General features: G+C 37.8%; 1 protein-coding gene across 1 annotated transcript in view; it reads right to left on the minus strand.

Annotated features, from left to right (window-relative positions):
- CRPPA (CDP-L-ribitol pyrophosphorylase A) overlaps window positions 1–22,868 on the minus strand; it is a 125,392-nt gene that overhangs the window by 96,809 nt on the left and 5,715 nt on the right. The window contains exons 2-3 of the mRNA XM_086742529.1: window positions 21,218–21,497; window positions 3,281–3,430 (exon numbers count right to left, since the gene is read on the minus strand). Coding sequence (XP_086598655.1) covers window positions 3,281–3,430; window positions 21,218–21,497 — 430 coding nt within the window. The remainder of the gene's footprint in view (window positions 1–3,280; window positions 3,431–21,217; window positions 21,498–22,868) is intronic.

Here is a 22,868-nt window from a genome sequence, read left to right on the forward strand (position 1 = left end):
AACTGTGAAGAGTTTACTGTGAGAGGAACAGCTGCAGATGCCAAGGTCAGTGAAGAAGGAAGAGGAGGAGAAAAGTTGCTCCCGGCAGAGGTTCCCCTGCAGCCCGTGACAAAGACCATGGAGGAGCAGGCTGTCCCCTTGCAGCCCATGAAGGTCCACAGAGGAGCAGAGATCCACCTGGAGCCCACGGAGGACCCCACATCAAGGCAGGTGGATGCCCAAAGGAGGCTGTGGCCCATGGAGGGCCTGCTAGGGCAGCTGTTCTGGAGGGACTGCACCCCATGGAAGAAATGACCCACGCTGGCGCAGTTCATGAAGGACTGTAGCTCGTGGGAGGGACTCCACGGTGGAGCAGGGGAGGATTGTGAGAAGTTCTTCCCCCTAGGAGGAAGGAGCATCAGAATGCAACATGTGATGAACTGACCATTAGCCCCATTCCCTATTCCTCCCTGTGGCTCTTTGTGGGGTTGCAGGGGGTGGGGAAGGACGTAGAGATAATTGAAATGAAGTTAAGCCTAGGAAGAGGAAGGGGTGGGGGGAAGTTGGTTTTGTTCTTTCATCATCCTGCTTTGGTTTTATTAATGACAATAAATAAATATTTTTCCCAAAGTCAAGTCTGTTTTGCCCATAATGGTAACTTGAATGACCTCTCCCTGTCCTTATCTCAAACCTCAAGACTTTTTGTTATATTATCTCTCCCTCCATTCCCTCAGAGGGTGGGGGAAGTGAGAGAGAGACTGCATAGCTTGGTCTCGAACTGGGCTAAACTACGACACATTACCCATAATGTAACTGAAAAGTCTATGTTATTTGAAACAATAATTCAAACAGACAGTATCTTTCTAAGGAATGCGTATTTGACTGGATTTTTTTCCCCACACTGTTATTGCATAAAGGTCACAACTGCATAAAATACACAGGAGTGAGATCATGATCCCATGCAGAGTCAGCCAAAATGAACTCCATTCCCAGCTTTGTGAATGACTTGCAACATGAGCAACAAAATAATTTTATCTTTTTTTGTTCATCCATACAATGATATTTACCTACTTTACCAGGCTATTGTGGGACCTAATGATGGGTATGATGATATTCAGGAAGCATCATAAGCTAAATCCATTCCTACAAAAATCTGTCCTACAGTAGCTCGCCTAAGTTTTTCAGGACAATGATTATCTATGTTTTTTTATTTGTTTGTACAGTTCCTAGAACAATAGGGTCTTAATCCTTGACTTGGACAGCTAGGCACTATTGAAACATAAATAATTTGCAAACAATATGAGTTGAGAGGTTTAGCAAAGTGTCATCCTTCCCAGAGCTCCAAGGCACATAGCATTTAAATGACCAGAACTTAGCCAATGCAAAGGGAACTGAGGACAAGGAACCATAGCCTTGGTTGCTCGCTAACAACTTTGGTGGCTTGTTCTTGAAAGAGCAGGAATACAAAAAAGATGACTGATGGAATGCATATGTGAGAAGAGAACACTATTCAGATGAGCATAGGGACTGCAAATACAGTTGCCTTTCGAGCAAGGTATTTAGGGCAAAAGCTTTTTATGTATTTGCCAGCTCTACTGTATCTGCAAACTAAGAGCAAGCACCGTGGGAAAAAAACAGGGGTTTATTTTGGTTTGGGTTTTTTGAGAAACAACATATAAACATGCAATTTGCCAAAGGAGATACACATTAATAAGAAATAAACAGTATAATCAACAGTAGCTGTTGTCTTCTCTTGAGATGTGTTCTATGCACATATATGCTGCCTTTATCACCAGCCCACTACATTCAAGTGAGAATCTCACTTAGAAGTATCAATTCTGTGTTATCATATACACCAAGAACATCGCCTTGCTTCCCATCAGAAGTGAAAAAGTCTGAGCTAGTCCCATCACTTGAGTAGCTCTTCATCTTGGACAGTCCTTCATCTTCAGCATCTAAGAATAGCTCCAAGTATCAAGCACAAAGGGTTTTACACGGAATTTGTGCCAACATTTCTAAGTAAAACAATTACTGAACAATTAAGCAATTTCTTCTTCATTGACTGTCCATGCTTTTGTTCTGTTGTTGGTGACTTCTAAGCTATGTACTCTCTGAAGGTGGGTATCAGTAATTTGGGCTTGTTTACTCTAGAAATTAAAGACTGCTGGGAAGCACCACTGTCAGCATTACTGAAGTGAAAAATAATTCCTTCCAAGTGACAAATGAACAAATGCTCTGCTTCCAGTCAGTCTGGAAGATACCTGGAGGACAGGCAATTTCCACAAGGTGATGAATGAAAAGGAAGTAGAATGCCGAGATGAAAGCCTGGAGTGTTTCCAGTAAACTGTGAACGCAGCGTGGGACAAATGAAAGCAGTCTTCAAGAGGGATAAAGGCAAAAGAGTCAGGATTTAATACACTATCCACAATTTTTAGTTTCTTAAAGAAAGATTATGTTAAAGCAATGTATTAGGGAAAAAAATGGAGAATTACTACAGAGACTATACAAATAGGACAAAGGGTAATGGTTTTAAAAATAGAAGGAGGTAGATTCAGACTGGATATAAGGAAAAAATTTTTTGTGGTGAAACACTGGAACAGGTTGCCCAGAGAGGTGGTTGATGCCCCATCCCTGGAAACATTCAAGGTCAGGTTGGACAGGGCTCTGAGCAACCTGATCTGGTTGGAGATGTCCTTGCTCCTTGCAGTGGGGTTGGACTAGATGACCTTTGAAGGTCCCTTCCAACTGTAACTATTCTATGATTCTAAATATTCTTTTCAGCCACTAACGAAAGAATGTACAATGCCCCCGTAATACGAAACAAATTAAACACTTGTTTACCTAGATGTATCAAGCTAATGTTATCCCAGTATTTTAGAAGAGCTTGTATCCCATCATACTATTATATCATGTAATCATTACACTGTGCATCCAAAACTCTTTGATACTATTAGTCAGCAATACATACTTAACACATCCCTAACTTTAAACACATTAACCCACTCATTTAAGTAATCTATTTAATGTGCAATAAAAATTAAAGCAAATCTACCTGCCTTTCCAGTAGTTTAGACTCCTCATCCCCTCTTGCATTTGGCAGTTTGATAATCAAAAAACTTGAATAGATTAGAATGATAAAGCATTTTCATCAGAAGACTACAGAGAAGTAAGATGCATACAGTTTGATGTGATCTGAAATAGATGCTGAATCTCCATTTTTGAAAGAAGATAAATAAAGTTGTTGGTTTTTTTAAATAATAAAGTAAATGGAAAAAAGTCTTAGATTGTCTCAAAGTCTTACCTGTTGGTATGCTTCATAGATTACATCAAATAAGAAAGCCTGAGGCATTTCACTCGCTCTGTACCTGGCACGTTCCAATGAGTGGTCTAAGCAGCCATCTGCCCCAGAGGCAATAACAGTAGAAACTAGAGGACGAATTGCTCCTGCTGCCTGTGGAACAAAACACAAAGAGTGGCCTAAATGTTATTAAAATGAATGTATATCAGAGGGCTGCAGTCAAAAAAAGGTAAAAGCTTTAAAATACATTTTTTACTTATTTATCTTCTACATATCTCATAATACATAAGTCATACTACGTAGTCTGCATGAGACTTTTAATGTGAATATAGCAACAGAAGACTGTATAAGTACACACTGAAGGCCAACTTACGAAAAAAAAAATCTTAAGTAAGTTCTTCATAAATATCTATGACAAATACACGTACAGATCTGAGACGTTTGTTTTTCAGACTTTCATCTACATATATATTAGGTGGTTTCTGTGAGGACAGTTCTAGGCCTATTCAGAGATGAAACAGCAGGAGACACACCAGAGAGGTCTTGACTATCCACAACACTATTGCTTTTACAGATTTCAATCTGTCTAAGCTGCTCAGAAATAAGCAACAAGAAGTTTTAGAAAACTGAGCTTGTTCCTCTGTGTTGAATTCACCCTGTGAAATACCGAGTAACCATACTTACCAGTGAAATCACTGGGAACACAGCATGTACATCAGAAAGTATTCAATATCCAGCAGCACTGTGCCCCAGAACAAATATTTAAATGCTTATATTTCTGCTTTGGTTTTGCTTAGATTTGAAACCAATTAAACATATATCTTTGATCTTTTCATCAATATGTCATATTAAAATCTATGACATCTCTGAAACAGAACTCTCCTAGCCACTTTTAATTATTTTGATACCAGAAAGCTACCCACACTTCATCAGTCACGTACTGAATGCTCATATGAACTTTATGTTATGCTAAAGGCAATTGGGATAAGAGTTGTCCATACAATAATGAAGAAAAGGATGCAACGGCAGAACATTGCTTATCAAGTCACAGGGCAAAAGTACGCTCCCTAACAATGCTAACCACCAAAAATAGCGTCCTTCCACTGTACTGTTTATTATCTATTTTTAAGAATATTAAAACAGAATAACTGATGCTGTTCCAGAACATTTGGAATTATCCAACATCTTAAATCAGTATACCTAGAATACTATTCCCAATGGTGAATTCTGACACTTTTCACTGCAGTCACAGTGTCTCACTAGATCTTGTCAGGTCTAGTGAGGTTTGACCTAAAAAATAGGTCTCTCATTACATAAAATAAGAGTGCTGTTGTTATTGTTGATTTCATTTATCTTCTGTTGGCAAATCCTGCCCTCATACATATGAGTCCTGTCCATTCTTACAAGATTTCTGACCTCAGATAAGCATACAGTGGCAGAGACACCAAAAGTGAGCGCAAAGTCTTTTTCCTCTCAGAAGAGAAAGAACTAGTTATCTTCCCTCCCTCTTTCACACTATTGAACAATAAAACAAACAGGAATGCAGTCAGCGTGTTGAGCACTTTATGAGCTCTAAAATACAGCTACTTAGTTCATTCTTTAACAGAATGAGGACAGAGATGTGAACCAATTTCTCATCCCCAAAGAGCTTGGATATGCATGAGCTACCAGGGCAGGGAGAAGAGAGAGAAAAAATTCAAAAGATTCATATGACAGAGAAATATCTGAACCACTTTCTCAAAATCCAAATAACACTTTTTCTTTCTAATACACGGGAAGAGACATCTTGTAAAACAGTACATGGAGCAAAACACTATCACCCAAAGACAAAATATAGTACAGAAAGATCAGCAAGAACTATGAAATCACAGAACTGTCTGTAAAGGATCTTGAGAGGTCACCTAGTCCATCTCTCTATCCTAGGCAGGATCAATTTTACTTCTGTCATAGAAAGGACAAACTGATAAAACTAGATATCACTATAATTTCAGTAATAGGTCAATGTGTTAAATGAGGAGTAAATTTAACAGATGTACTTTGAGGAAAAGCTGTGCATAAGCAGAAATAAAGAGACTAATGTCCCCTCTCTATTTCCTATGATTCCAGACGTGCATTATTACCTCTGTATCCCAGCTGCTGGGCATTTGGACTATGTTATTTTGCTCTGCCATCATATTTTAATTGGTCACACATACACACACACAAAAATTATAAAATTACAAGGTCATGGGAAAAAAGACAGAGCAGCATGCTAGCCACAGCTTTTCTGTAATTAGTTAGGTCTATTTAATTTTTTTTTCTGCAAATAGTTACCATGCCAGAAAATCAGTTAGCAAAAGAGGATTTCTTTGGCTGATCCAATATTTTATTACAGTTTTTAACAACCATGTCATGTTACATTTTAAGCAAAAAACAGGCCAAGAGAATACAATGTGGCTTGCATAACCAAATCTCACAAGTGAAACACGCACTCTGAGGAACAAAAAACCAAACTGCAATTCTAAATAAAATTGAAATACTCAAAATTATATTCTTAAAAGAGCTCTGAAACACATTGTTTTCTTGACATCTGGTTTATTGCACAATAAAATCTCATGAATGTCTGTATCTGTATCTTTGTGACAATACTGAACCACATCTCCTGCTCTGCTGAGGCCGAACTCTTTCAGAAGATTCAGGAAGATCTAATTTCTAATAAATCCACACGTCATTTTTTAAAACCTATAATTAACTTCTCAAGTAATTGATGGCTTCATGGCATCTGAATTTTAACAAATGGCATTTTTTAAACAAATAGTCTTGCTTTACAGTACCCAGTGTGGCAGACAGTCTCTCACCTGCCTTCCCTCCGTTTCAATGAGAAATCACAAGCTGGGCACAGTAAGATGTCTTCTGCAGCAACTCCACTCAAACTACACCCAACACTGACTGAAAACATGAAGTTTAACACAAAAAGTAAGATTTATGGCTGACTTTGATCATGCAAGGGAGAGAAATTCTAACTATGTATGCAGTAATAGGATGAATAGCAGACACGTGATAAAAAAAAACCCAGCTTTTACTCCTAAAAAGGACAACTCAGTCCATGACTGCTCTATGCTCTAAAAGCGGAATGTAGAGCTCTAGTACTTACTAAAGTTCAAAAGTTTCTAATGCACAGAAAATCTTCATTTGACGAGGAGTCAGGGTCCAAAAGCCACGAATCCATGAGCCAGAGCACACTTGCTAAGGTGCAGCACTGAGCTGAATCCTTAAAACCTTGAGGTAAGATACAGAAACTGATTGGTTGCTTTACTCAGTACCAGCTCACCCTTCTGCAGGACCTTACTGTCTCAGCACATACGCACAGGCTCCCTCAACAAGATGTGACCCAACACAGGGCTGAGCTTACCACCTCAGTGACACAAGAACTACATTAGCTCCTAAGGCCACTTTCAGACTGGGTGAAACTGTGATCAAGCAAAGGAAAATATTGGCCTGTGTATGCCCTGCATTGTTTTCATATGGGACAACAGAGCAGAGTCCCTAACACAGGAAACTTTGCATCTGCTGGTGACATTCTCTAGCTGGCATACGCCAACACAGCTGCCAAACCCAAGCTAGCTTACACAGACCTCACTGCACATGCTTCTGCTTCCAAAACTGGCTCATGGGTATCTTCATTCACAGTGTAAACAGATGATTTGGCATGTAAAAGTGGAAGAACTGAGCTGTGAATTTTGTTCTTATATACAGGCCAAAGAGGGGCAGTTTAAGCTGTACGTCCCATTGTGTGTATTTCCTTATGGTTAGTGCAGCACAAAGCCTTTTCTGAATTCCACTCCTAGCAGTCTTGCAATGAGCTGAACGGGGAATTCAGGTACTTAAGACACGGCTACAGATGACATCTTTTAGTTCAGAAACTTTAACATCAGGGTGGAATAGGGCCAATAATCCAACAAGGTACTCCTATATCTAAAGGGGCTTTTGTCCCCAGTGACTGTGGGCTGTAAGTGAATATCACAATCATCCAGCTAGTCTATGTCTATTCAGTTACACCACCAAATATTTCATTCTTTGCAAGAATGTCCATTTTTTTCTGGTTATAAATTAATAACAAAGAATTATTTCCATATCACTAAAGAGAGTATATACTCAGTCTCAGGTATTGGAATTTTATTTGTTCTAATTTGAGAAGCTTTGACTTGCTATTTATGTCAGGAATGTACAGGTATCTGGCCCAGCTCTCAGGCAAGAGGTTCAGACATGAATTTAAAAAATGAATAAAACAAATTCTGTTCTCATTTAAAGTTATAAGTACTTGTTAATGTCAGTATAGTTTTACTGATCTTTTTTACAGCTTGAATTAGCCTACCACAAAATACAAATCCTACAAGTCTAAAGCAAGTGCCTGGGTCTAATACTAACATTTCTCTGCCAAGAGTATTCATCTTCCAATTTCTAATCCTTTTGACCCAGATCTCAAGTAGATTTGTTCTCAAAATCATACACAAGATGTATCATACACCTTTCCTGAATGTGAAGTGGATAGCTAATGAATAGTTAAACTGAATTTCTTTAAATCTCCACTTCACAGTCTTCAAGCCACTCCACTTCAAAGACAGTTAAGCACTAGTTCTGGTGACCTTGGCGTGTCCAGGAAATGCACACATATTTTCCCCCATGTAAGAACAAGTTATCAAAGAGCCAGAAGCTCCAAAAGGGCATAAAAACCAACACATCCACATCACTGATGTGGTCATTTCTGGTAGCCAAAGTTGAACAATGCTGAACAGCTGCAAAGCTCAACAAGTTGAACAATATGGACTAGGAAGAGGAAAAAAGAATTGCAGTGGCACAAAACCCTTACAAAAAATACCACAACTACAATTCCTTTTGTTTTACAACAGTGTGGCAACAAGCTCAGACAATGACAGATCCTGCAGGCTGGCATACTAAAAAAAGTATGCTATGTCTTTGGCACGTCCCTATCCCCAGTACGAATGCAGACCCACAAAGTTCACTTACACAGCCAGTTTGCAACCCTGAACTTCAAGTGAGTGGGAATGACAGCCTAAAACTTTACAGTCTGGTCCTAAATGAGCAGACTCTTCCATCCCTCCAGCATGACTCCCTACTACTTTTTAATTACACCAACAATACTTTTCTTCTCCATCCATAGCCTTCATTTCCCCTAAAATTCATTTTCCCAATGCTTTCTATCTTCTCAGTTGTCTAGTAGCAGTAAGTAAATGTACATTTCACACTTCAATCATCCTAACTGCATTAGATTCAATGTTTTAAAATGACTTAGGAATATGTCTGATGTCAAACACATAGCTTATGAGTTATCTTCAGAAGAGCATCTCTATTGTCATGTTTTTAAGTTTTCTCAGCATTGATATTTATTAATTTATTTCTTTAATCAGAATTGTTTTCAACTCTGACAAGAAAAATAGTACTGAACCAAGACTCACAAATATTTAGTCACCCTGCCTTAGAAAAAATAAACTTGTCTTGCATATATACACTGGAAATAAAAGTATATTAAAAATATATTTTCATCACTTCAAAGCAGCTGACTTCTTTGAAACTGCATGCTGGAGACTGTGGGGCTAGTCACACTTAGTAGGACAAACACATCCACCTTGGAACTCCATTAAACTCGATTTTGTAGAGGTGAATTTGGTAAATTGACAAACAATTTTATCTTACTCTTCCATGAAGACAAGGATTGCATTTAGGACACTGCTTAACTACATAATAATAACTGATGTTAATTTTGACAAGCTAGGTATCTAACAGTTTACAAATATGTCCTGGAATGTTTTTTTATTAGGTAAAAGATTATTTATATGTTACCAAACACTACTGTCTCCTAAGGATTTCAGTCTAAATTAGGTCTGGCTATGAACCAGTGGAAGAAGCTCAGAGTAAGTATTATTAATTTCTTCTCATTTTATTCCATCAAACTGTTTCCACATGTTACTACAGGGAAAGTATTCTTTTACACAGATCAAACTGCTTGCTATGAAGGGCATTCACAGCCATCTACAGTATGAAAAAATACAGAAATATACACAGTATCTGTGATGCATGAAACAGGTAGAAACATGCATTTCTATTCAGACATCTGCACTGAAGCTAATCGTATCTGTAGTAATCAACATCTTTCAGCCACACACAGTAATTACCATTTAAGTTAGAAAAATTGTATCTACTGAAAGATTTCTTATTTCAAATTTATCAAACAATCTTCAAAGAAAAATTCAAAAACTCAAATATAAGATTTAAGACATTTTTTACATGTCTAAGAGGATGTTCTTTTCAATCTTTTATACTGTAAACCTGAAGGGGAGAATATCTAATAAAATAGAGTCATATAACTATTTTTGTAAAATAAAGCAATTAGAGAATTTATTCCCACACACATTCAAGGTATTGCATTCAAATATCACATCTTTTTTTTCTTAAGTTTCTTTTTTTTTTTCTTTTCTTTCTTGCATTTTGTATACAGCTGTTGTCTAGAGCTACATTTCATCTTCTCTATAGCCAAAAGTTGTAATCTGTGAAAAGTTTTATGATTCTGCTGCAGAGACAGATGGAAGACTTACTTCCTCCTCCAACCTACAGAAATCCTGGCAAAACAACTCTATTTGAATGGAAAAGATTGGGGCATAGACACAGTAACGACACAAACTATAAGCTACAGTGCAGCTAATAACTACAATTTGGCTACATGTGCAGTTTTCTAAACTTAGGTGTGAACACATGTTAAAGCTCAAACTAGTCAAACTTGCAAACTAAACTGATTCAAACCTGCACATAGTCTACAGACTCCATAACCTCAATCTGCACCCAGAACCCACCTACTTGTTGTACAGCAAGGCAAGGCAGCAGTCTGGCTGCATGGGTTCAACTCAAACTTGTCACTATGTGCCCCCGTAACTCCTGTTAATGTCACGTCCAGAACACCTCCCAAACCAATACCTCAGCTGCACACTTCTCAAAGGACCAGAGCCTCCAACACAAGAAGGACATGGACCAGCTGGAGAGGGTCCAGAGGAGGGCCACAAAGATAATAAAAGGGCTGGAGCACCTCTCTTATGAGGAAGGCTGAGAGAGTTGGGGCTGTTCAGCCTGGAGAAGAGGAGGCTCCGGGGAGACCTGATAGCGGTCTTCCAGTACCTCAAGGGGGCCTACAAGAAGATGGGGAGAGGCTGTTTAGTAGGGCCTGTTGCGATAGGACGAGAGGTAATGGTTTTAAAATAGAGGGGGGTAGATTTAGATTAGAAATTAGGAAAAAATTTTTTACGATGCGAGTTATAGAACACTGGAACAGGTTGCCCAGAAAGGTGGTGGAGGCCCCATCCCTGGAAACATTCAAGGCCAGGCTGGATGAGGCTCTGAGCAACCTGATCTAGTCAGGGATGTCCCTGCTCCTTGCAGGGGGGTTGGACTAGATGACCTTTGAAGGTCCCTTCCAACCCTAACCACTCTATGATTCTATGATTCTATGACTAGAGGACAACCAGGATGACTCAGTAAAGAACAGCAGACCACAATAAAGGTAGAGGTACTCATTATTATGTAGAAACATAAATTTGAGTCCAGGGCATATCATCATCCACACTCACATCCAGACTCTTCCATGTAGCATAGACATAATTTGTGTGGCAGCGCTGTGGTGCGGACAGAATTCCTTCTACCTATTTCTTCTACCAACAAACAACCGTAATTCACAACCTGGGCTGTGCATCTATTAGAGATTAAGGCTGAAGAAAAAAAAAAGGTTAGCTTCTTTCTGCTAGGTATTTTCCTTTTTTAAGACAACAAGAATAAGTCTTAAATTACCTTATTTTAAATTTTGTTGGGGAAAAAAATAATCAGAATTCATAGTCATTACGGGCACACCATCTTTGATTCTCATTAGTGAGATACAAACTAAAGTTTCTTATATGTAGGCAGCATCACCAACCAGTCCAATTCCAGCTATCCTGACATATTTCTGCTGGCAGCTTTTAATTGCCCAAGGACAGCACTGGTTGAAATGTTCAACAAGCCTGCTGTAACATAGATATTAAACCTAATCAGCAGCCAGACAAAAAGAAGGTTAATTAGAACAGATGTAAGGAGTTTTGAACACTAAGAAAAAAAGCTTGTATGCTAAACTTCACCTAATTTCCTTAAAGTCTGTTTACCCAGCTGGGTAAGAGCAACAGTCGAACTCACCAAAACTGGGCACATGTTAATTTTAAACCAACACCAGGAAGGAAGAAGTTATAATTGTGTTTATTCCTAGCTACAAAAGAGGGGATGTTTAATCAGAAATTTAATATACACTTTGATCCAATGTTAATGAGCTGACACTATGCTGTATATTGAACTGACTTCAAAGACACAGGATGCCTTAAACAAATGTAATGTATATTTATGACACTTTAAGAAAAGGAAAACATTTCTTCTAACGAGGTCACCTTTATCAGAACATACTATCTGAGTAACTGGGGATAGTATATGTCCATCAAGACATGTCAAAGCTCGTATTAGCTATAGCAAACTGAAGAAGATTACCGATAACAGACACTGTTGCTCAAAACTTGAGTGCATGTGTTCTTTTTTACTTTATATAATTTCTGTTCTTTTATATTTAAAGCATTTACCTCTAGAATGTCAGTAAACATCTTTTTCATTTAATTGACAACATTCTAAATTCTAAATGTTATTCTGTGGAAAAGGTAAGATTTCTCAAAAAAAATAAAAAAGACTCCCCCCACAGACAGGACAATAGGAATACGCAACTGAAAATGTACATATGAGGTGGAAGAGGAAAGCAGAACTAAGCATATCACAGGCTGCAAATTTTCAACACATAGCACTGAAAAAAAGTTGAAGAACCTACTGAAAGTAGCAAAGAAGCAACATCAAGAATGTACATACGCACTAAGAAAAAGCAAAGAGCGGTACTGCAAAAAACAACACAACTAATTCATGTGAACATTTCCTTAAAATCTGGTTTTTTAAAAAGCAGATTGAAAATAAGCCTTAATGTCATTTATGTTGCTCTTGTATAATTGATTACGGCCATAAATCAGGAACTATTTTTAATACAAAAAACAATAAAATTACAAAAGTTAGCAGGATTAAACCAATACATAAAAATTACATAGCATTTCTTCTAGTGCATTCCTTATCTGTGCCTTCCTTGTGAGAAATTCAATAATAGTCAAGGAAGTTTGTGTTTTCCATAAATATAACAGCAGTGTCTATTCAATAAAATACATTTTATCATACTGTTAGTCAAATAAGGTCTTATTACCTTAGCCAACATATTCAGCTAATTTTTGTCACAGTGCAGTAACTGGTCATGTCTAAAAACATTTTCTCATTTATTAAGGTTTTGTTTTCTTCTTGATAGATTTTTTCTAAAGTACTTTAAAGTTTGTATAAAGTCTGCATGATGCTACCAAAGATCTATACCAAAGATCTATACCAAAGATCTATACCAAAGATCTATACCAAAGATCTATACCAAAGATCTATACCAAAGATCTATACCAAAGATCTATACCAAAGATCTATACCAAAGATCTATACCAAAGATCTATACCAAAGATCTATACCAAAGATCTATACCAAAGATCTATACCAAAGATCTATACCAAAGATCTATACCAAAGATCTATACCAAAGATCTATACCAAAGATCTATACCAAAGATCTATACCAAAGATCTATACCAAAGATCTATACCAAAGATCTATACCAAAGATCTATACCAAAGATCTATACCAAAGATCTATACCAAAGATCTATACCAAAGATCTATACCAAAGATCTATACCAAAGATCTATACCAAAGATCTATACCAAAGATCTATACCAAAGATCTATACCAAAGATCTATACCAAAGATCTATACCAAAGATCTATACCAAAGATCTATACCAAAGATCTATACCAAAGATCTATACCAAAGATCTATACCAAAGATCTATACCAAAGATCTATACCAAAGATCTATACCAAAGATCTATACCAAAGATCTATACCAAAGATCTATACCAAAGATCTATACCAAAGATCTATACCAAAGATCTATACCAAAGATCTATACCAAAGATCTATACCAAAGATCTATACCAAAGATCTATACCAAAGATCTATACCAAAGATCTATACCAAAGATCTATACCAAAGATCTATACCAAAGATCTATACCAAAGATCTATACCAAAGATCTATACCAAAGATCTATACCAAAGATCTATACCAAAGATCTATACCAAAGATCTATACCAAAGATCTATACCAAAGATCTATACCAAAGATCTATACCAAAGATCTATACCAAAGATCTATACCAAAGATCTATACCAAAGATCTATACCAAAGATCTATACCAAAGATCTATACCAAAGATCTATACCTGATCCAGACCACACATAGCATCCCCCGCCTGAGGAGCAGCACACGCTTGTGTAGTGCTTCTAGAGTTTCTTAGAACACATTTAATCTTTTCAGATGTCAGCAATAGTTGTACATTGTACACAATTACAATGGATTCTAGAACATGTAAAATTCTGTCTAAGTAACTTAAACACTCCAAATCATGGCCGGTATGCTACCAACAGAATCACAGAATGGTTTGGGTTGGAAGGGACCTTCAAAGGTCATCTAGTCCAACCCCCCTGCAAGAAGCAGGGACATCTCCAACCAGATCAGGTTGCTCAGAGCCCCATCCAATCTGGGCTTGAATGTTTCCAGGGATGGGGCATCAACCACCTCTCTGGGCAACCTGTTCCAGTGTTCTACCACCCTCAGTGTAAAAAAAATTTTCCTAGTATCTAATCTAAATCTATCTCCCTCTATTTTAAAACCATTACCTCTCGTCCTATCGCAACTGACCCTATCTGATCCCCATCTTTCCTATAGGGAGCCCTTTAGGTATTACAAGACTGGTATAAGGTCTCCCCGGAGCCTCCTCTTCTTCAGGCTGAACAGCCCCAACTGTCTCAGCCTGTCCTCATAGGAGAGGCGGTCCAGTCCTCTGATCATCTTCGTGGCCCTCCTCTGGACCTTCTCCAACTGGTCCATGTTCTTCTTATGTTGGGGGCTCCAGAACTGGACACAGTACTCCAGGTGGGGTCTCACCAGAGCAGAGCAGAGGTGCAGAATCACCTTCCTCAACCTACTGGCCATGCTCCTCTTGATGCAGCCCAGGATGTGGTTGGCTTTCTGGGCTGCAAGTGCGCATTGTTGGCTTATGTTGAGCTTCTCATCCACCAGCACTCCCAAGTCCTTCTCCTCAGGGCTGCTCGCAATCCGTTCTCCGCCCAGCCTGTATCTGTGCTTGGGATTGCCACGACCCAGGTGCCGGACCTTGCACTTGGCCTGGTTGAACTTCATGAGGTTGGCACGGGCCCACCTCTCCAGTCTGTCAAGGTCCCTCTGGATGGCATCCCTCCCTTCCAGCGGGTCTACTGCATCACACAGCTTGGTGTCATTGGCGAACTTGCTGAGGGTTCACTTGTTTGCAACTAGTTTTCAATATTTTGATAAATACTTCAAACTATATTTAAAGCTTTAAATTTTGGCATTAATTCAACATAAGATGATAAGATGAGCTACCAGAACTTTCTTTCTAGATGGCAAAAACTACACAGAATATTTGCTACAAAAATTAATGAATCAGAAAAGCAATTATTTTTGTCTCTAAAATTAACAAGAATATTTAGTTTACTTTGCATAGTATTATCTTGCATTAAGTAGTAACAAATCATCTTACAGCCAGCAAGCCATCTTTCATACCCTAATTACTGATTTACATTGCAAAAAGTTACCAGTGAGAGTGCTCTGTGCCACAAATGATTTTGCATATTACAATAAGTCAACATAAACAGAAGCTAACATTTGTATTCAGTGGAGCAGAAATCTTGAAGCTACTGCCATAGGAATTACAATTACAGTTAAGGAGTTATATTTTACCTCCAGAAGGTGTACATCATTACAAAATCAACAATATCATGATGTGACAGCTACTGATCCACTGCATATCATTAAACACATTATTTGCATCATATTATGAAGAAAGAAGAAAAAAAAGTCTTAAGGTACGGTAGGAGTACTCTTGCACAATTTAATGAACCAAATGCAAAACTGCAATGTTTAATTAATAACTCTTCCCCACACACACAGTCCTGAGCAACCAAAACCACAGGTACTACAGTTCATGGTCATGCAGTTCCCTAAGCAACTCTGCACCTGCTTATCAAATGTCTTTGACTTCTGAATTTGCTCAGCTGCTTCTCTCTGAACTGCTTGTGTCCTCTCCTTGCAAGAAATCTTGCACCTAAGCTTCCTTCTCTTATAGCCCATTAGATTCAAAATTTCAAGTCATCTCTTATATGAGCTTTACCTAAGACCTTCTCTGTTATCAAAGGTCTTGAAATATGGATCGTTATACCTTAACGTGTAAGTTTGGCCCAAATAGTGACTCCTAACAGATGTATGTATGAATCTGATACCTCATGAATTCTCTCCTACATGCTCTAATGCTCAAGGCAGTTTTAGTTCTATCTGTACCACAACCCACTTATCTTCCTGGAAACAGGAGGATAAGCACAGAACCAGTCCAGCAAACTATTACAGCATATGAAACACGCCAAGTTGGCTTTCAGAAGCTTTACCTAACCTGCAGGGCTGGTGTTGTCCTTACCACAACCACCCAGATCACAAACTCAGTTAAAACACAGCTGGGGGCATTTCTGGATGAAAACTCAGATTTCTTTCCAGTGCAATATTCCGTGAAAAAGGGAAAAACTCGGGGAGGTGTGCATGCCTAATCCTTAGGCAGAGAGATACAGCTCAGAAACTCTTCCAGATCTTGCTATACAGAAGTGACCAGAATGATTCAAAGCCTTTACTCAGTTCCTCACAGATGCTGGACAAGCTGAGATTTCCCTTATTTTAAGGAATACTCTTTACTCCTTGGATTTCCTGCAGGAAAGAAAAATCTGAGTGACTAAGTAAACACATCTTTGCTAAAGGCTGCTTCATTTTCTGAAGTCATACTGTTCTCTCAGATGAAGCATACAGATTTCAGTTAGCTCCAAATGAATGGCAGTGTCACATACATAGTTGCTCTAAATTTAAAGGAGGTACATGTTATAGACATCACATAAAAATCACCTCAGCAACCACCAGGAAGCTATGCTCAAAATTTATTTCCAGCATAACCTAATCCTACCTTTAAAAACGTAAGGTAAAAATTACTGTATGTGTACACAGGTTGCCCAGAAAGGTGGTGGATGCCCCATCCCTGGAAACGTTCAAGGCCAGGCTGGATGAGGCTCTGAGCAACCTGATCTAGTCAGGGATGTCCCTGCTCCTTGCAGGGGGGTTGGACTAGATGACCTTTGAAGGTCCCTTCCAACCCTAACCATTCTATGATTCTATGATTCTACGACTTCCAGAAGCTAAAAACTGTGGGATTAAGTCACCTTTTTAAAAAGGATTAAATACTTGTACTAGGCAGAGTTGGCTCTGTTAATACAACACAGAAATGCTGCAAAGAATAAAGGGAAATTATAATCTAAGTTTCTGCCTATGATTTATGTTTTTCAGTTGGTTGAGTTGCATCCTTCCTAATGAATGCAATGAATCATCTAAATTATTTAAATCGAGACTGGGAAATGACAGAGTTGTTTCTCCCCTTACCAGTGCTTTCCCATCACCAGACACTATGTCTTGTTAGGACAAAAAACTTCAAGTATTTGCTAACAATACATTAGTTCTCCATTCAACACAGAAAACAATTAACGACTTGGCTGAGAAGCTCAACTTTCTATGGGACCAATAATGCCATAAGCTATGGAAACATCAGTACGTTTCCCATACTTATCCATTACTGCAGAGTTGAAAAAGGAATAATGCGTTGTATAACTATTTTCCCTACAGCAGCAAAACCACATTTGACTTCTTCACACATTCAGAGAAGTTTGAGCTACTGAACAGACTCTGATCTTCACAACAACGTAGCTCTTCAAATGTTTTTTTCTTATAAAATTGCTATATAATAGTCCTACAATTCATTAATATGTATTTTTATATTGGCATAAGTCAGAGTCTCCTAAACTACAGAACTCATTCCATCAGTGGAATAAAAATCATGTCAAGACGGTTAGCAGTTTTGATTCTGCTTTTGTACAAGTGTCTGACAGGACAGCAGGAGCCCCCCAAAATATCAAGCATACAATGAAAGCTGAACCTCCAAGAAGACAGGCACAGGATGGCTTCAGATGAGCCAGTGTATAAATATGAATCAAAAATGGTCTGTTACTGATGTAGGCTCTACAGTTGGCTAATATCAGCCTTTCAGTATAACAAAGATGACAAAGATAACGTGTAAAATATTCCATATATGGCAAAAACAGAAGAGATAAGAAAACATTAAAAGATAGCTGTTTCTAAGAGAAAAAGAACAAAGAAAGGACAGAGTGAGCAGAACTCCTCCAGCACTGCCATTTCCATTCAAGCATCCAACACCAGATCCTCCTTCACCTTTAATTGAGAGAGATGTGCTTTTTGGATTGCAGCTCACCATATTTTGCTAATGCAAGTCAACAATCACACACAAAGCATTTTGTTTTGCTATCTTACTAGGTGAAAGAACAGCATGTGTAAGGGTGTATGCTTTCTGCTCCAGCTTCCAATATAGTAAGACTGAAAACTACAGCACTGAGGCCGAGTAAACTCTGAGACAGGAACAGACCGAGCATAATACATAGTGTTTTCTGTCTGGGGTTATTATTTTGCCCGATTGTCTATGCAAATAGGAGTCCATGAGACTGAGTAGCACTGTACATCTGTATTGGCATGTATGCTTTGTTCAGATCCTTGCTAAAGCTGAGAATAAAGTAATGATTTTAGACAGCTTCCAGCAACTAGCTTTTAAGAATGCCATTTTGATTCAGTCCTTTCAAAGAAATAAACTATAATTTCAAGTCTAGTTTATGTTAACTACAGAAAGACAAAAGAGTCTTTGACAGTATGTGCCTTTTTTTTAACTCTCAATAGCAGAACTGACAAGTTATCCCCCTCCTTCCTGATTTTTTTATTCCTGCAAGCAATTTTTTTTAGTTATGTTGTTTAAAATGCAATGTTGGCAATAAGATATTGCTGGAGGCTTTGGACTAATGCCTTCTGAAGCATTTCCACTTTTCCCAACTTCTAGCAATAAAGAATTTCTTTCTAAAAACATACAATTTTAATTACAAAATTACCCCCAAAACATAAATGGAATTTAATTGGTTACAAAGTAATATTTTCACATAATCAAGAGATTGTTTGGGGGATTTAAGGCATAATTTATTAGTTCTGGATAAGGTGCACATTTTGATTCCTAGAGGCAAATAACAAACTGATTAGTAAGTGTAATAAAGCAGCTTATTTGTCTGACAATTGGCAGCTAGAAGTGCAATAACTTACTTGATCAATTGCCATTTTAAAGAACATTAAAGCTTCCCATAATTATGCTATCTATATGGTATGCAGATGAACAACACCACAGCATTACCTCTATTACACTAGTGATTCAATATGATGTTTCTGCCAGTTTTTGTACCTTCCTACATAATGCAAAAGGAAGCAATTACTTTTTGTACTGAAAGCCTGAAGAATTTACTCCCTTTTAGATATGCAAAGAATTTGACTATAAGAACTAAAAATGATAGCTTCTCTCAATCAATTTCTTTCTGATATTCAAAACTATGCATGTCAGTTTTGAGAAAGAGTCTTAGCTTTCCAGTCATTTAGTTCTCCAGAATTCTGTAGTTGTCAAATGAAGATAGCCACCTCTCTCTGGCAAGAAGCTTTCCCCATTTGTTACATGAAATGAACTACTACTTACATTCCCTAACTCAATTACTTTGTCAGGTAACATCAACAACTAACAGCTTTTGGAGTTCTGTTCTCTGATGGCCTAGCCTCACCGCATTCAGTGTATCTAAGCCAACACAGGAAGCCAATAAATAGCACACACATCTCAGACAGACATTATACAATGGAAAAGACTATGACAAACGTACAAGATCACCTTTTTGAGATCAAGTGATACTTCAGTGATCTAGGTAAGGAAATATTTACCAGTTGGAACTTTGGATTAACTAGAGTACGCTGCCTTGAGAAGGTCAATTGAGATCACCTTGGTTCCCTACTGTTTTACTGAAAATATCTTACACTAAATTCAAAAGAAAACCAGGAAAAATATTACATTAAAATTGCACAACTTTCAAAAACAGCGAACAAGCTAGAGTTAAACACAAATAAGATATGATATACTATAACATGCAAAGACACCTAAACAAAAACACATTCAGAAAACAGTTATTCTCATTTCAACTCAACATCAGTACAATTAACCCCATCCTTCTACTACTCTCAAAGAAATCTCATTTAAAACAGATTTACAAAGGGGATCTATTTTAAAGTCTTTGGCAGATAATCAGTTCTGGAAAGCTATTTTGTGCTATACAAGAAAGAATTTTAACAAGGTTTTTGACCTAACAGAATTTAACTTTTAATGATTGCAAACTTATGTTCTGTATCACTGAAAACTACAGAGCAGAGTTTCTATTTTATTGATATTTTTCATTAAGCCAATTTACAAAAGTATAGGCCTACTAGTAAGAGGCTTAATATATTTAGATTTCTAACATAATTTTCTGAGAGATCTTACATAATTTAATTTTCATAATAAACATTTTAACAAGTTGTACATTCCCCTTCGACACTATGAGCTTTCAAAAAAAGGTGGAGGAGCACCAAGGAAATGCCACAACTCATTCTTTGGACTCTTTTTATTCTACTGTCGAAGTTGCAAATCATCTGTCAATTAGCTTATCTTCTGCCTCATTTCTTGAAAGAGACAAGTAGTGGTAGATCTTCCTAGCTTTCTAATGCCCAATCCACTGTCACTAATGACTTCTACCTCAAATCATCTCCTTGAAGTAGGGAAGCATTCTACTATCTTATTAATGGAGAACTGAAGTACAAGGTGTTGTACCGTTTTTCTTCTATTATCTCCCCCTATTCTCTTGGAGGGTGGGGGGAGTGAGAGAGAGACTGCGTAGTCTGGTCCTGATCGGGGTTGAACTACGACACAAGGTAAAGACAGCAAATTGTACAAACAAGCCAGTGGCTAAATTGTGATTCTTGCATCTCAAGTCAGCCAGTTTATCCACCAGTTCCTCTTGCTGCTAGCGCATGCCTTTAATAACTTTACCATTCTACTTGCATAACACAACTTCTTCCAGCTCTTCCCTTCCTATATCACTTACTTTCTCAGAAATCTTTCCAGTTCCTGTCAATATTCCCAGTCCTCAGATGCAGTGATGACCAGGAGGATCTCCAACCTATGGTTGGAAGCTTCTCACTTCCCCTTTTTCCCAGCAGTTTGCAATGCTTACAGATTCTAGAAAAATTTAGCATTAATACAGAGATAGCTCTCTTGCCATTTATTCAAGATCTGCATGTAAGTTTCAGATGAAAACACAAAGTCTGTGAGTCAACCAATGCAGTACTCTCTTTGGCAGTGCTGTTATTAGTAATAACTGAACTGCTCTAGCATTAGGTGAGAATTCTGCATAGAAAAAAAAAAAAAAAGGTTAACTATCATTATGTAACCTACCTTTCAACTAACAAATTGCCAATTCATTCAATCTCTTACTGATAGTCCCTACGGCAGTAATTATGCCCAGTAGCAAATAACACCTGTGTATTTAAAAATGTCTCCTTCCTCCATCTGACCTCTCTGCATAATAGGGATTCTGAATCTGTTCCACTTTAAAATCAACATAATACATTAATACAATTGCTAGAAAAATCCTTATGTATCAATCATGATTTTACACTGTACAGTACAAAGAACACCGCAGAGTTGCATTGCTGTATACTACATACCCCATGTTCTTTAGCAGCCATAACCACTTTTGAAAGAACATCTTCTTCAACAAACGGCCTCACAGCATCATGGATAATCACTACTTCTGGTTTCTGGAGCAGAGGGTTGGAAAATTCATTCTCTGCAAATACTTTCAGTCCATTGAAAATTGACCGATGACGAGTTATTCCACCTTTTACTATAGTAACTCTTTTGTGGCCATATTTTTCAATGATAGACTTCATTGTTTCAACATTTTCAAGAGAGACCACCACAATAATGTTGGATATCCAACTTATCCTAGAAGAAACAGTACAAAAACAGAGAAAGTAGACATGAATGACTAAATAAAAGTACAGATATCTCCATGAAACAAATACATTAATATCAAAAGAAATTAAAGATGGCTAAATAAAGCATCTCAATATACTCAAGTCCATGTTTTTGTGTGTGTATTAGCACTCCAACCCTAAAGGGAGAGCTACATGAGAGGATCTCCACCAACGCATGGACGTCAACCAAAGTAATTGGAATTCTGGGAAGGGACTTGCTTCCAACAACCAGTTTGGGGGTGGAGGGAAAGCACCTTCTGGTAACCCTTCAAATCATTTCTTACTTCAGCCTCATTCCTAGCTTCAAATGTAATTTCTAAAACAATCAGCTACAGTCTGTTAGTTTAGCTTTCTCTAAATTCAGTCTCCAATAATTTGGTAAATCCTGGGGCCTAGAATACTCCATGTTCTACTGTGCGGTACACTGTGTGCAAGTGAATAAGAGGATCAAGAAAATCCCTGAAACTAAGATCACTATCAAGACAGGCATAAGCAGGAACTGACAGATTGCTAATGAATCAAAACTGTGACACTTGAATATCGACAGGAAACATTATACTGGTAGTTAGCAAAATATATGTGTGTGTGTATACATATATATATATGTACACACATCCCTCAAGGTTTCTGCTCTAGGAAGTTGGCAAAATGTAAAAAACATAGCTACGCTAGGTAAAATTACCATAATATGAAAAGCATATTTTAGAGAACTTCAAGCTTCTACTTGAAGCTGATACAGCTGTTATCAGCTGAGCTCTACAATTGAGGGGTGGTGTGGGGGGAGAATGGCCCACAATCCAGAAGATTAAAACCAGTCATAACTGAAGTTAGGCTGAAGTCATGCTTGCGTAAAATGACTTAAGAATACAAATTATAATGACATGTGGCATAATGTATTTCAAAATAATGGAAATACCATAATTGAAATTCAGCTATTTGAGGGTCTTACTTCCTAAATGTTGCGTAGAAAGCATAAAAAAGCATTTTAAGTCACTTGATTTCCTTTCTGGTCTCCCCAGATGACAGGAGGGATTTTTAGCACGACAGACAAGAAACTCATCAGATGAGCAATGATTACAAAAACAATTTACTATTTACTATAGTCAAATTACTCATGTGTAGCCTACACATCCAACTACAAAGGAAGAGACAAAGGTAAGGAATATTCTCTCAACTACAACTAGTAAAGCTATCAAAGCCAATTTTGCAAACACAAGATGGACTAAGGTACTAAACACTTCCAGAAACTTACAGTTCAGAACCATACAGGCTTAAGCTACTGGTTTCTGCAATAACACATGAGAACGTATTGCCTAAGAACTATCCTTGCTTGAAAACC

This window comes from Chlamydotis macqueenii, chromosome 2 (assembly GCF_036417535.1).
Source record: "Chlamydotis macqueenii isolate bChlMac1 chromosome 2, bChlMac1.mat, whole genome shotgun sequence".
NCBI classification, from domain to species: domain Eukaryota; kingdom Metazoa; phylum Chordata; class Aves; order Otidiformes; family Otididae; genus Chlamydotis; species Chlamydotis macqueenii.